Here is a 15,658-nt window from a genome sequence, read left to right on the forward strand (position 1 = left end):
TTGGCACCCACGAATAGACGAAGTCATTAATTAAACTCGAACTTGGTAATGTAGATATTCAGAGAGTTTCTTCAGCAAAGTATTTGAGTGTTATTATTGATGATAACCTCTCTTGGTCTAATCATATTGGTGACATCTGCAACAAATTGTAGAAAAGTATTGGTATCATGTACAGATTGAAATCTCTCCCTAAAAGTATTCTCTAAATGATATACTATGCAACTGTGTATCCTACTTACATTATGCTATTATTGTCTGGGGAAATGCTGCTTTAAATCATCAAGATAATTTTTAAAATTACAAAAACGTGCAATAAGAATTATCAATCATTCTTCACTCTTAAAATGTTGGGTAAATTTAGTTGGGTAATTGTTGGTTGGTTAAAAAAATTCGTTATTCTGGGCTATTATTACCCATTTAAGCATTTAAGTGTTTTAACCAATATTGGGCAATTATTTTTACTTAATTATTGGGCGGATATTTACCAACAGTATTGGTAAATGAGGGTTGGGAACCAGTTGCCCCGTAGTTGTGTAATTTTGCCACATTTCCTTTGCGAGTTGGGTAAATTTTGTTGGGCAACTGATGGTTGGGTAGAAATTCGCCTAGAAATTTACCAACATTATTTTGCAAATTAGGATCGAGTAATTTTTGCCTGTAGTTGTGTAATTTTGGCACATTCCCACTGCGAGTTGGGTAAATTTCGTTGGGCAACTGATGGTTGGTCGAGAAATCGTTTCCAAAGTTGGGTAATTTTTATCCCAATCTATTTCAGGGCATTATATTTACCCAATTATTATACATTTAGCAACAACATCGTTCCAAGGAGTTGAGAGCAATTTACCAAGTAGTTGGGTAATTGTTAGATGCTGAGGAATATTACTCATCACCACTTACCCAATTTGACTTTGCTCAAATTTTGTTTGCTCATATTTGGGTAATAATTGACCACCGCCTCTTACCCAATTTTACTTTGCTCAAATTTTTGTTTGCTCATATATTGGGTAATAAATGACCACCGCCTCTTACCCAATTTTACTTTGCTCAAATTTTTGTTTGCTCATATATTGGGTAATATTTGACCACCGCCTCTTACCCAATTTTTCTTTGCTCAAATTTTTGTTTGCTCATAATTATGCTGAGTAATAATTACCCATCACCACTTACCCAATTTTACTTTGCTCAAATTTTTGTTTGCTCATATATTGGGTAATAAATGACCACCGCCTCTTACCCAATTTTACTTTGCCCAAATTTTTGTTTGCTCTTATGCTGAGTAATAATTACCCATCACCACTTACCCGATTTTACTTTGCTCAAATTTTTGTTTGCTCATATATTGGGTAATAAATGACCACCGCCTCTTACCCAATTTTACTTTGCCCAAATTTTTGTTTGCTCATATGCTGAGTAATAATTACCCATCACCACTTACCCGATTTTACTTTGCTCAAATTTTTGTTTGCTCATAATTGGGTAATAATTGACCACCGCCCCTTACCCAATTTATTTTGCCCATATTTGTGTTTGCTCATATGCTGAGTAATAATTACCCATCACCACTTACCGAATTTTACTTTGCTCAATTTTTGTTTGCTCATACATTGGGTACTATTTGACCAACGCCTGTTACCCAATTTCACTTTGCGCCTTTTTTTGTTTGCTTATATAGGGTAGTAATTGACCACCGCCTTTTACCAAATATATTTAGCTCAATTTTCTTTAGCTCACAATATGCTGTGTAAATATTGCTATGAAAAATTGAAATTATCTCTCCTGTAATTGTAACCATTTACTTCTATTTTAAAATTATAATAACAGAGTGTTGAAGCGACGATGAATTTGTGCGAGTTTGATGCTGAAAGAGTCCAAGATTTATCTTTTGTGAAAACTGAGCCATCTTAACCATGTAGGCCTATAGAGTTACATAATCTACGTTAATAATATTAATGGAACGTACACGCTATCATCGTCAATTATGCGCATGCGTAAATGGCAGTGGAAACCTTCGATGGGGACTAGACTTACGTTTAACCAGACTTGGGTAAAGTTTGCCTGGTATTGGTCTTGGGGTAGCGCGCACATGGCCTGGTCGCTCGCGATCAGCATGCCATGCGCAGTACTATTTCTATTTACTCGGTATAGCCGGCGCGGCCGTCCCGGCCCGGGAGCTCGAGCTATATGATACACCAACGTAACTAGCAGCCTGTACGTACGTACGTATACGCATCATATCGGAGTCTTGCATGCTAGAGCCTGAGGGTCTAAAAATGGAGCTCGACAACTGCTGCGGAGATAGTTCAAGTGAAGATGGGTTCATAGACCCTCTCACCAAAATCGTTCAAAGGTGGGGATGTCCGTCAGTGTTAAAGATACTAGAAGGTACGTTCACATCTTATTGAGATTAGAAGTTTAGAACATGATCAACAGGTACTTGCTGTAGACTTGTTCCCATATCCATAACACATGGGCAACATGTAGACTAGTTCTATATGCCTCAGCAATGGTTAATGAATACGCTTCAATTCAATTGGTCTATTAAACTTTGCCTCAAATTTGCTCTTTTAATGCATGTGTTACTAATCCAAACTAATATTTGATTGATATAGATATCAAATTCAAATTGTACTGTTTCCATGAATTTTAGATCACAAATGAATATTTAAAAATATTTTGTTCAAGATTTTACAAAACCCAAAGGCCAAAACCCGGATTTCTGTGCTGTTTCCTGCTACAATACATACATAACACAATACCCTCCATTTTCTATGGATCATGGGCTGTATGGGGTCCAATCACAGAACTCTTAAATACGTATTTAAGAGTTCTGTGGGTCCAATACATTGGACCACATACTTGTAGGTGTGTACCCAGATAGTATTACAGTACGTGGGACTGGTGTAATTTTGAACAATTATCTCTGTTATCTGAAATTGGTATTACTATTACTAGATCTAGTCTAGGTCTAGATCTAGATCTAGGCCTACTTATATTTAATAATCAACACTGAACTGAATGATTCATCAGAAAATTGAAGTTGTCAAATAATGTACAATTTTATGAACATTATTTTGTGGAAGATCATCTTTCATTTTCCTGTAGATCTAGAAGTCTAGATTTCAAAAAGTGAGACAATTTTTCTTGCCCATTGCCATGTTAAGGATTTTGCCCTTTCATTTTCTACAGGACTTTGAAATCCAAACACTCTAAAAAAATGTTGGGCAAGTGCCCAATTTTTACCCAACATGAGGGCACTTATGTGTCCGACTAACTATTGGGTAAATTAAAGATTTTGCATGATTTACCCAGTGTTGGATGAAAAGAAAATACCCAACTTTTAACCAACAAAATTTACCCCAATAGGAAATTCACCCAATTCTCACCATAATGTGTAGTATATTCGACACTAGTTGGGCAAATTATTTCATCAGTAACTACATGGTTGGTAGAAAATAACCCAATTATTGGACAAAAATGACCAACTTTAATTTGCCCAAAAATATTACCCAATTATTTCATCGGTAACTACATGGTTGGTAGAAAATAACCCAATTGTTGGACAAAATTTGCCCAACATCAGTTTTACCAAGTAACACCTACCCAACTTATTTCTGACCTTTTATTAGGTAACTTCATACAGTAAATGGTTGGGAGAAATTATTTGACAAAAACGCGCCAAACTTTGATTTGCCCAGTAACATCTGCCTAACTTTGTTTTACAGAGCATAGACTCTACATCCTCTTGGTTTTAAATGGGGCTATTAATTATGTGCTATTGCGATATTCCTTGTCACAACTAAAAGGCAGTTGACCCACATTTTAGCCCATATTAATAGCCTAATTCAAAACCAAGAGGCTGTGGTGGTTTTCGAAATTGCAGTGACCTCGCTGTAGTACACGAATGGGCACAATTTTTAACATGGGTACATTTTTTCTCATTTAAACAAATCTTTTTCTGAAAATAATTTTTAAATATGGAAAAATTACAGATGCTTAAGCCACCAAATTATGCCCACAAAATTGTACACTATTTTACTACATGTCCAGATTTCAATGAAATCATTAGAACCGATGGACGGATTACCATCCAAACTTGGGACATGTACATGTATCTTGCAAGTTGCAAAGCCAACGAACCGATTCGATTTTGGGATGGAGGTGCACATGGAGGAAGGACATTCGTTAGTACAGGATTAACTGTCCTATTTTGCTTCATATCAGTGAAATGTTCCAGCACATGCATTTTTTTTAATGTTTCACACCACTGAACAATAAGCTGTACAAAAGAATTATTAAACACCACAAATTATCTTTTCTAGGATAAACAATTGTCAGTTGCCTCTATTCAAGGTAACACACTATAATTTATATATGGTTGTATGGTACTGTAAGTGGCCTGTGAAAGGCTTGAGTGCTAGACTTTTTGAGAAACCCTGGTCAGATATAGCTAGGTTATTTGTCATACTAAAGCTGAGAAACATGGCTACTAATGCAGACAATATCATGGCAGCCGCAAAAGGTTGAAAAAAACAATTACCGGTATGGCAGTTTAAAGTTGAAGTAATAGGCATGACAGTGCACATGGAGAAGACACATATGATTATCAATGAATTAGTAATGTTAATTAACCAATCAGCATACATTGACCTCTATGCTAACTCTCAAATCATTCTGATTCATTTGGTAAGTTGAATGACTTTCTTTGAAATCAAATTCATTGCTGATGCAACTAATCTTTATACTTTAAATAGGCCCCTACATTGTTAAAAATTAGGCACAATTTGACTAAACTAAGGTGATTACTAGTATGACTTTAGAAAAGGTTTCCATTCTTAATTTGATTGTGTGGATGTTAATAACATCACCTGAAAATAAATAGCAATTAGTTGATACAATTCGCTAGTATGATCTAAAAGTAAGTTTTCTATACGAAGACCAAATTTTCGAGAAAATCGCATTTGAAAATTCAGATTTTCATAGACCCTTGTGGAATAAGAAAACATTGATTATGCGATTTATTCAAAATGGAAGATATTTTAGCTGGAACATGAGCAAATGTTTACAGCTTATCATTATCTAAAACATATACTTTTGTTTAATTTGCGCAACCATACGTGTGTTTGTGGTATTATATGAAAACAATCAGTTTATGCTGCACTAAGCCTTATTTATCAATCTCTCCCTCTTCTTCTCCAGAAAATGAAGTTGATGTGGAAACCCTTCCCCTTCTAAGTGAAAGTATAATCACATCCTTCATACCCAAGATTGGACCTCGATTGAAGTTTCTCGCTGGGTGGCGTGCAGAGGTAGGCCCTAGATGTGGCACAATATCTCACTATGGATAGTTACAGATGCTTTCAGTGTCTTGATTTAATTAGGGGGGATATTTCTTGCCTATTCCATCATTTAAAATACACACATACAACAACCAGGGGAAAAAATGTAAGTATAACATGCATGCAAGGGGCATGTAGACTAACATTTCGTACATTATCGGGATATAGAAAACATCTCATTTCAAAGCACGCTGCACGGATAAAGACGTCAAGCACAACTACAAAAGCAGTTCCAGATCACCAAAGTGAAACCTGTTATGAAGGATCTGTTCTAGGAAAGAATAACAACACTGAAGGGAATTTGGAACAACTGCACCAGGAAAAGGCATTGTTTGTTGGAGAAAGCAGTGAGCAGGAAGATGTCTCTTTTGAAACGCAAACAGAGAGACTACCTGATATTGCAGCAAAGTTTGTAGCAGAACTCAGGGCAAGGACTAATGTGCCTGCTTCACACACCAACAAGGTCATTCAAACCGCACAAGATTTGGTTATTTCTGTGTTACAAACTGTGCAACAGGATGTGATGGATATCTTAAGTGAGCCACAATATGCAGCTAACAGTGAGCTGAGATCTGATATACAAGATGTATTCGAGAATTCAAAGAATCCATTTTCAGAGCTCATGTCAGATACTCAACAGAAAAAATATTTCTCTGAGAAAGGTGATTTCATTCAGCCTTGTGAGGTGTTGTTGGGAACTTGCTTAAAACCAAAAATTGATCAAAAGACAGGTGATCCACTGCAAAGCACACAAAAAGAAACCTTTCAATATATACCACTAGCTGACACTATTAAACAATACTTAGAGCGACCAGGAGTAATGAACGCCATACTGTCTCAAAAAGGATCAAAAGATAATGATGTTTTGTATTCATTCAAAGATGGTCACTATTATAAAAGGCAGGAAGCTACTGCTAGACAAGACTGTGAATTCTTAGTGCCTCTGTTGTTGTACAATGATGAGTTTGAGACAGCCAATCCGCTTGGGTCAAAACGCGGCAAACACAAGGTAAGTGCCTTTTATACAAGTGCGTTATCCCTTCCCAGGAAATACCAGGCTAGGCTGGAAAATATCATGCTCACAGCTATGATCACATCTCCGCTTTTTAGTAAATATGGCATCTCAGAAGTTTTGAAGGTAATCAAGGATGATCTGCAGCAGATGTGGACTGATGGACTCACTATCAAGTGCAAAGAGTTTGAGGGTAGGGTCAAACCCTACTTATTCCAAGTTGTAGGGGACAATCTTGGCATTCATGCCATGCTGGGATGTACAACCTGTTTCCGTGCCAACTATTACTGTAGATTCTGTAGAGGCCATCGCTCGTTGCTTCAGAAACAGCCAAAAGAGGATGCCCAATATCTCCGTGATGAAATAAACTATGATACAGATCTTCAAAAGCCCTTGTCAGAATCTGGCTTGAAGCATGCAACAGTTTTGAATGAATTGCCTTACTACCATTCCACCCAAAACTTATGTCCAGATGTAATGCATGATTTTACAGAGGGAGTCTTGCCCCTGGAAATGCACCTTGTTTTGAGTAAACTTGTTCAGAAGGGTTTCATAACACTGGATGAGGTGAACAGTAGAATATCCTCATTCAATTTTGGCTTTGTGGACCGCAAAAACAGACCAAGCCCAATCAGGCAGGCATCACTGAAGAATCCATATTCTGCCAGTGGACAGACATCAGCACAGATGACGTGCCTTGCATACAACATCCCTCTCATGTTAGGAGACAAGATTGATGAGATGTGTGATGAGTGGGAACTCTTACTGTCAATCATTGACATCTTCAAAATCGTTATGAGTCCCAGTATCAGTAAGTCTGCCATCTATGTCCTGAAGGCAATGATTGATGATCACCACAGGCTCTTCATGCAGCTCTTCCCTGAAGCTAGTCTAACTCCGAAGCAGCACTTTCTTGTGCATTACCCACGTGCACTGAAACACCTTGGGCCACTGACCCAGTATTCAGCATTGCGTTTTGAAGCAATGCACAGACCTTTCAAGCAGATTGCCAGTGTATCTTGCAACTACCAAAACATTGTCAAAACATTGGCTAACAGATACCAAATGGCACGGTGCTACAGGTCAGTATCAAATCAGTCACTGGATAGCCAAGATATCAATGTGTCACAGCAAGCTGCAGCAATGCTTGGTGATCTACTTGATGATGAGGCACTTTGCAAAAAAATTAACTGTGGAAGGGGAACCGAAGTTACAGTTGCTGGGAAAGTGGACATTCATGGATATGAGTTCCGGGCAGGTGTTGATGTACTTCTATATTGGACTGATGATGATGGACCCACGTTTGGACGTGTTCAGCATATTGTAGTGGTGCAAGAAAAGTTGTATCTGCTCCTTCGGCTGTATCAGACCTTGTACTTCAACAGACATGTTGAAGCATTTGCAGTACAGGTGGGCAGAGAGGAAGCACAAGCTGCTGTTGAATGGTGTGACCTGTTTGATCACAGGCCAGTCAATGCTGTCCAGTCCTATAGTGGAAGAGGGCGCTGCTTGTATATTGTGGTGCACCATTCATTCATCTAGGAACAAGAAGGTACGTGTAGGCAACCCGTTGCAAGCAAGTGATATATTTTTACAACTAGACATTACAGGTGCACTTGCAAATTTTGTCTTAGAGAACAGAACCAAAACAAAGCAAAAGAAAGAAACTGTTATTCCAATTACAATTATATCTATGAATCAGTTCTTAGTGTATCATTCTACACATTTTGATTGAAAAAATAGCTAAGAAGCTAACCTTGATCGATCTGTACTGACTTGCTAACAAATTTTGATTATTCCAATGAAAATTTTACAGTAAATATCTGGTTTGAATTTTTTAACTCGTTATTAACTTCATTGTTTCTGTATCTGAAAATGTGTCTGTTATATTTGCATTCATTCATATTATGTTGTAATTTCTTAAATGTACCATGACTCATGCCAAGTTTTTCTAGCATATGTACTTCATTGAGGCCCCGGAAATGTGCTATTTTTTACCAATGCATGTTCCTGCCTAAAGTGAAAGTTCCTAACTGGATATTATTATATTATAGATGTACTGAAGAAGCTTCGGCTCATGAGTGACCACTTTTCAATTATGGGTTTGCTTTAAATAGGACAAGGGTACAGAAACAGTGAGAATGATTTTCCCCTTCAAGGAATAAACTTGATACTAAAGTCTAACCTGGGGCTGTTTGTGTCATTAATAATGTAAAAAATAATCAGTCATTTACATGTACATTGAAAGTTCAATTATTTTTCATTTATTTATTGTAGTATCATGCTGCAAATCAACAAAGCATGGAACAAGCATCAACGTCGACAAGAAGCCCATCAGTGTTCTCCTTAGATGACTGCTCAGATCTCTCTTGTGTAACAGGAAGTGAGTGGAGTCCCAGACAAAGCCCTTCCCAGCCCAGTTTGGATACGCCACTTTACGACTCCCCAGAATCCAAGAGTCCTGATCAACATCCTCCCCTGAAACGGGTCAAGAAAGTGCATTTCGTAAGTTTATGTATATAGTGGGCTGATACAATTGAAGAGTGGGCATGTCGAGTCACCATCATTCATCAGTTTTTATGCCTCCAACACATAAGGGTGCCGGAGGCATTATGTCTTGGAGTTATCTGTCTGTCAGTATTTCTGACAAGCAGCAGGGCTCAAAGGTGAAAGGTCAGTTCAAAGGTTATTCAAGTTTTTACTAAAAATACCATTTTATTTCTACATCTGCAGAATGGCTAGTGATATGATTTGGTAGGTACATTTTGGTATGAATGAATAAAGGAATGTTATGGAAAATGTTTGGTTGGGGTTATGGGTTTTAAGCTAGTCTAAGGTCAGTTTCAAGGTTTCATTGAAATTTTTTATCAGAACAAAGTTTGCAAGGAATGCCCAGTGAGTGATTTATGATGGGCTTATTGTAGGAGGTCGGACAGCCAGAGATATACCCACCGACTGCATGCTGTCACATTTCACTTGTTTATTCTGAATTTACTGATCTTTAAAAAAAAAATCCTTTATCTGTTGCAGAACATTGCTTGTATATTGAGAGAGACCACCATGGGAAGAGCAGCATTAAGGAACATCAATGCTACAAATCTCTGCAGCAAAAGGGACCGGCATACTGTTGTGGATATGTTGACTCAGTACCTGATACGGGAGTATGGTACCAAGCCAAGCTCATTTGTGAAGGCATCAATGGCCCATGCCATTGTGACAAGCTTTCCTTTCTTAAAAGATCCAGAATCTCCACTTGGCTATGTAAGTCCTGTCCATGAATTGCTTTCCTTAATATATGTGACCTCAGGTATGGCTCAGATCACCACTTTTTTCTGGACTGATTTATGGATTGATTCTTACCACAGCGGGCATTTATTACTTGGAGGTGCCTTAATTCTTAGGTTGTCCATCCATACCTCCATCTGTCCCTACCCCATAGACCCCATTTACAAGAAAGTGAAATTTTATGAGAAGTTTCTGTTTGAGCCAGAAGCAATAAGCTACTTTAAGGTCTAAATCAAATAAATTATGTGTTTATGCAATAACTTTTGGAATACTGGATCATATTATTTTGTGTAACTTGCTATGAAGCTTCCTCAATTTTGTTATTCTTGTATTTATTATATTGGAGATGCTCAATCAATTGCATGTTGTATCACATTATCACAAGCATTATAAGAGCATCTTTGGCAATAGTAAATTTGACAGTAGACAGGCCTGAAAAGCTTACAAATAATGAAAAGCTAATATGGCATCAATCACTAAATCGTGCAATATTTTTGTTTATTTTTACCACTTGTTTATAAGTTATATTATCCAGTAATGACACATCTCTTAATATTTAGACTTTTGTCTGCATGCCATTGAGTAATGGATATTCACAGAATTATCCATCATTCACTTTGTTTTTGCAATGACTTGATGACATTGCTGGAATATAACAGTGTGCAGTTAGAAATAGGTACTTAAGAGGACAAACCTTGTTATTGCAAACACTGACATATGTAACAAAATATGTAAATGTACAGTTTACACTGGAATTTTATTGTGCTTTTATTTGATTATTATTAATGTTTAACAAATGTTGTTGAGCATTACTGTTTTTGAAGTTGAATTATGAAGGAATTTTAATTTATTTGAGCAGGAGGCCTGGTACTGCGTGGGGGCCAAGGGACGGCCAGCAACAGGCTACCTGGAGGAGCATCTGAGGTATGTCAGAAAAAAGGAGAAGTCCCTGAGGGTACCAGTAGCTGAAGACGAGGCAGAGTCTCAAAAGCAAGGTATTCTGGCTACTTTTTCATATAGTTAAAGTTATGAGTTATTCAGATCCGTCTGATGAAGTCATGCTGTGCCATAACAAACTGGTGGGGCATGAGCAATGCCAACTAAAACCCCCCTTCCAATACAATCATCAAAAACTTGTTGATACATGCTAATTGTTGATTGTTCTGTTGCATTATATCCAGGAGATACTGATCTTGAGTCTGTGAACGATGATAACATCACGACAATGGAAGAATGGCTGCGTAACAACAAGGAGCCAGAGGACATGGTGAAGGACTACATGAAACAAACAGCAACAAAAAGACATGACTGGATCAAGAGAAGTGACTGTTGTGTGAAGAACATTCTTACCACATATCCCAGACTTCTCGATGCTGGAATGGTATGTGGACCTTGATTTTTCTTCTGCATGTGACAAGAAAGGACATTAAATTAAACTAGAGTCGCATGTTTTGAGAAGTAACTTTTTTGTTTTTTGGTTGCATGGGCAGGTTTACTTTAGCAGTCTCCTTAAAGGGATCGTTTAACAATCTGAGATACACGGTCCTACAGAAATCGTGCATCCCTATTGAACCGATAATTGTTAGTGTGTACCATTCAAATCCTTGCAAAATGGTAAAGAGAAGATGCAAATGAAAGATATCCTACCTTTCATCTGGCTTCTATAACTATCCTAACAATTACAGATTGAAGGAGATTTTGCAGAATTGTTCCCAGAGAAAGCAAACGCACTGTACCAGAAGTGGCCCACATTCTGTAACAAAGTAGTGGACTTCACCGAGAAAACTGGCAACTGGAGAAGTGCAAGAGCCGAATTCGAAAACATTCATGACCCTGGGAAACTCAGTCTTGGTATGTGGTGTCAGAATACACATTTGACAGTATTAGTGAAAATGACTTGAGAGAAAGTCAAAAGAATTTATTTCAATTACACTATATGATGTTTATTTTTGTGGCCAGGACCAAACATTGAGTCTAATATCCCCCCTGTAAGGAATTGAACTGAAATAAATAAAAGTGCTCTGAAACATATAATACATGTACAACATATGATAAAAACATGATTCCATGACAAAGGTTTAGCATACTTTTACTTGCTTGTTTTGTTTGTTTGCTTTTTGGGGTGGGGATGGTGGTTTAAAGCTCATTGGGAAGGCTATGCTGAAGTTTGTGCAATTTTGATTTCTTTACTAAGAAAGCTGAGCTCCAAATTACTGACTGACATTTACGTTGAGTGATTTTACCCATATTTGTAGAAAATAATTGTTGTATTCGACCGTTTTTTTTTAATTTGCTGTATATAACTGTACATTTTGTAAGATGTTCCATAATTGACCTGTTTGCTGTTGCACCTTTTCTTCATATGTAATTGGGACTTAATTACTTAACTCTTTCATTGTTTCCCTCTTTTTAGAGGAAAAGAGCAATCTTGGATTCTACATGCTCCCAGTCTTGTTCCGAGGAAGGAAAGATTCCAAGAGAGGAACGTACACCACTGCAGAAACATTGTCGTCCTTCATTGACGTTCAACCAGTAAGTATATGTGCTGGGGAGGTGGTAAAGTAATGACATGTAAGGCATATATTTTGGTTTGTGTTTAAAATCTTGCCATAGTAATCATATTTCATTACAAACAAATTCAATAGTTAATTTGTTAAGAGTTTCAAACCTAGGACAACTGATGAAATTGAGGTTGAAATGCAATACCTATGTTCTTACCAGATAAGGCATTGCCATAACATTTTATTTGTGTAAAACTTGAAAAGCAACCATTTTCAAGTTCCTAGTAATGGGCACGCTGGTCCCCAAGGAGGCCCTGCAGGGGCAACACTAGGCGCTTTAATCTTAATAAGTCAGTTCGTCATTATCTGTGGTACAACTACAAATGGCCTCAGATTTGTCATCACATCGCATTTCACTCATGAATGCAAGCAAGTCCTTTAACTTGCAAATGACATGTGAAAAATGCATGCTTATATTAACAGGCTGTATATGCCTTCCAGCTTAGTTGATGTAATGCTCTGAACGTGACCAGTTTGGGTACAGTTGACCTTTGCCGCAGGGATATTTAAGAATACCCAGTAATGTTTTGATGGGACAGGGATGAACATGCATAAACAAATTTGGGTGTCCTGTAGGTGATTGTGGATTCATAAGCAGAAGCATTCGACAAGCATCAAATATATATATATCAATCCATATAATTACAAATGATTTCTTCTTGATTTCTCTTTGGACTACAGGAGGTTCTCGACATCCAGACTTATGTTGATAACATTGATGAAGCAGTCAGGTCACAGCCATTTGTTGTTGTGCGTGGGAACATTCTCACACCAATACAGACGTACGTCGTAGTAGAGAGGAGGATACTTCCTGCCGCAACACTGCTTAAAGCAGTCGACTTGTGCTTTAAGGCACTTTATGTGATGGATATCGAATATCAGCCGCAAAGCTGTTCTGTTTGGAAATTTCTCCAGATTGTGGTGTTCCAGTTTACCGATGGGGAGCATCTTACACCAAAGCTGCGGGAGGTCCGAGCCTTCATGAACATGCCATAAGCCATCATGATGTGTTCACGCCAAGGATGATTACTGGTGATATATTTCCTACAGATGAAACTGACACATCATCGTTTAGCACATTTTGGCTACTTGAACCAGTTTATTTTGGGAGAAAAAAAACTGGAAAAAAGTATTATTTTGGACAAAATAACCTTAAAGACAAACTGTTATGAGTTGGATTCAGCACATTATTTTACATAATTTATACATGTTTGTGTAAGACTGAAGATTTGAGGGTGGGGTGAGGATCGCTGAATAATATAAAAAAAAGAGTGAATTTATACACAGCAGAAGTCTTTGTGTACATTTTAAAAATGATAAAGGCCTAATTGTTTTATCCCAATCATTGCTTAACATCCCCACCTTGAAAGTTTAAGAAAACAAATGAATATATGCCAAGTATAAATACAAAACATATTATTGGCTATAAATCTTTTGCACTGGCGTATACAAATGCTTATCGTGTTTGGTTTTAATCCCAAGAGTACTGTTTCATAACTCGTACATCAAAATGATATATTTCTTCATAAAACATGAGCTATGATATTTTCTGCGTTTAAAACAGCAAGTGGGGTATATGATTGTAAATTACATATACCATTAATTTTCATGTAATGTGTATCGTCCATTGACCCTACGCTGAACTCTCTGCTGAATGGACTGCATGCATTAATTTACATCGCGCAAAGCAGAAGTAGAGAAGTCAACATTTTCATCTACATTTTGCAAAATTGTATTGATATTATTGATAATATCAATAAAATCAATCAAACTGAGTATAGCAGGTAGGGTCAATTGATTTTTGTTGTCTTTAATCTAATCAAAAAGTTATAGTAGGCAGTGTGTATCCTTGTTATTTGATCAGTACCTGTTCACCATCACAGATAGCCAAACTTTCATGTGGTACTTCTGCACATGTCAAATAATCTAGAGGGATTTGAATTTATTTCCTCTTTTGTTTTCACTTCAAAAAAATGTGTGCATGTGTAACACTCTAAGGCAGAGTATTGGTGTGTCAGGATAAATGAACACTATGCCACACCCACAAAATATATATGATGCACATATTCATGTATGAAATCAGAGTACATGGGATACATACAGTGTACATCAAAGTTGTCATGCTGCACCAAAAGGGGCTATATTTGCATTTACTTTTTTTAAAAGATTGTATTTTTTTCACCAAAAATTGTAATGTTGTAGTTGATGTTAACAAGTTTTGTTTTTACGTTTCTGATGAAAACAACAACATGTGTTTACTGTGTATGTTATTTGTGTTTCAGTTAAGCAATTATTACCCTTTAGATGAGAAAAAGAGTTGAGCAAATAGATGTTATGGAAAAAATGTTGAGCAATGATTATCCAACAGACGAATTAAAGAGTTGGGCAAATGGATATTGTGGAGAAATAGTTGAGCAATTATTACCCAATAGATGGTTGTTTTGATAGTTGGGCAAATGGATATTGTGGAGAAATAGTTGAGCAATTATTACCCAATAGATGGGTGTTTTGATAGTTGGGCAAATGGATATTGTGGAGAAATAGTTGAGCAATTATTACCCAATAGATGGGTGTTTTGAGAGTTGGGCAAATGGATATTGCGGAGAAATTGTTGAGCAATTATTATCCAATAGATGGTTGTTTTGAGAGTTGGGCAAATGGATATTGCGGAGAAATTGTTGAGCAATTATTACCCAATAGATGGGTGTTTTGAGAGTTGGGCAACTGGATATTGCGAAGAAATTGTTGAGCAATTATTACCCAATAGATGGGTGTTTTGAGAGTTGGGCAAATGGATATTGTGGAGAAATAGTTGAGCAATTATTACCCAATAGATGGGTGTTTTGATAGTTGGGCAAATGGATATTGTGGAGAAATAGTTGAGCAATTATTACCCAATAGATGGGTGTTTTGATAGTTGGGCAAATGGATATTGTGGAGAAATTGTTGAGCAATTATTACTCAATAGATGGGTGTTTTGAGAGTTGGGCAAATGGATGTTGCAGAGAAATTGTTGAGCAATTATTACCCAATAGATGGGTGTTTTGATAGTTGGGCAAACTGGGAGTTGGGTAAAAACTGGTTGGGCATTTAATTAACCAACATTAAACTTACTCAAAAGTTGGGCAAATAGAAGGTTGGGCAATATCTAACTGGGTAAAATTGGTTGGGCAAGAAATTACCCAACTGAAAATATAACCAACTGTTAGGCAATTGTAGAGTTGGGTAAAATATGATGGGTCACCAACTGATGGGCAATTTAATTTGCCCAACCACATAGCAAACTGATTACCCAACATCAGTTGGGCAGATTTTAACCAATAGTTGTGTGGACCGTATGTTGCTCAGTGTTGGTTAAAAGTTGGGCATTTTTTTGCCCAACTATTTTAAGTGTGTTCTTTTCTTGCCCATATAATAAAATCCAATAAGACTCATTCAACATGTTGCATGTTGAATGTATATAT

At 37.1% G+C, this 15,658-nt stretch overlaps 1 protein-coding gene across 2 annotated transcripts; it reads left to right on the forward strand.

The window, feature by feature from the left end:
- The first annotated feature begins 1,566 nt into the window (after positions 1-1,566).
- Positions 1,567-14,442, forward strand: LOC115919152. Of its 2 annotated transcripts, XM_030972100.1 has the most exons (9): positions 1,567-2,382; positions 5,197-5,306; positions 8,626-8,853; positions 9,379-9,609; positions 10,493-10,628; positions 10,815-11,014; positions 11,319-11,484; positions 12,047-12,165; positions 12,876-14,442. In XM_030972100.1, the coding sequence occupies exons 1-9, from the start codon at positions 2,247-2,249 to the stop codon at positions 13,188-13,190; spliced, it is 1,641 nt and encodes a 546-aa protein (XP_030827960.1). In that variant the 5' UTR covers positions 1,567-2,246; the 3' UTR covers positions 13,191-14,442. The 2 variants fall into 2 exon arrangements, with proteins under 2 accessions (XP_030827960.1, XP_030827961.1); XM_030972101.1 differs by lacking the exon at positions 1,567-2,382 and having other exon boundaries at positions 2,971-7,900.
- The last annotated feature ends 1,216 nt before the right edge of the window (positions 14,443-15,658 follow it).

This window comes from Strongylocentrotus purpuratus, unplaced genomic scaffold (assembly GCF_000002235.5).
Source record: "Strongylocentrotus purpuratus isolate Spur 01 unplaced genomic scaffold, Spur_5.0 spur5_scaffold_6, whole genome shotgun sequence".
Classification (NCBI taxonomy): domain Eukaryota; kingdom Metazoa; phylum Echinodermata; class Echinoidea; order Camarodonta; family Strongylocentrotidae; genus Strongylocentrotus; species Strongylocentrotus purpuratus.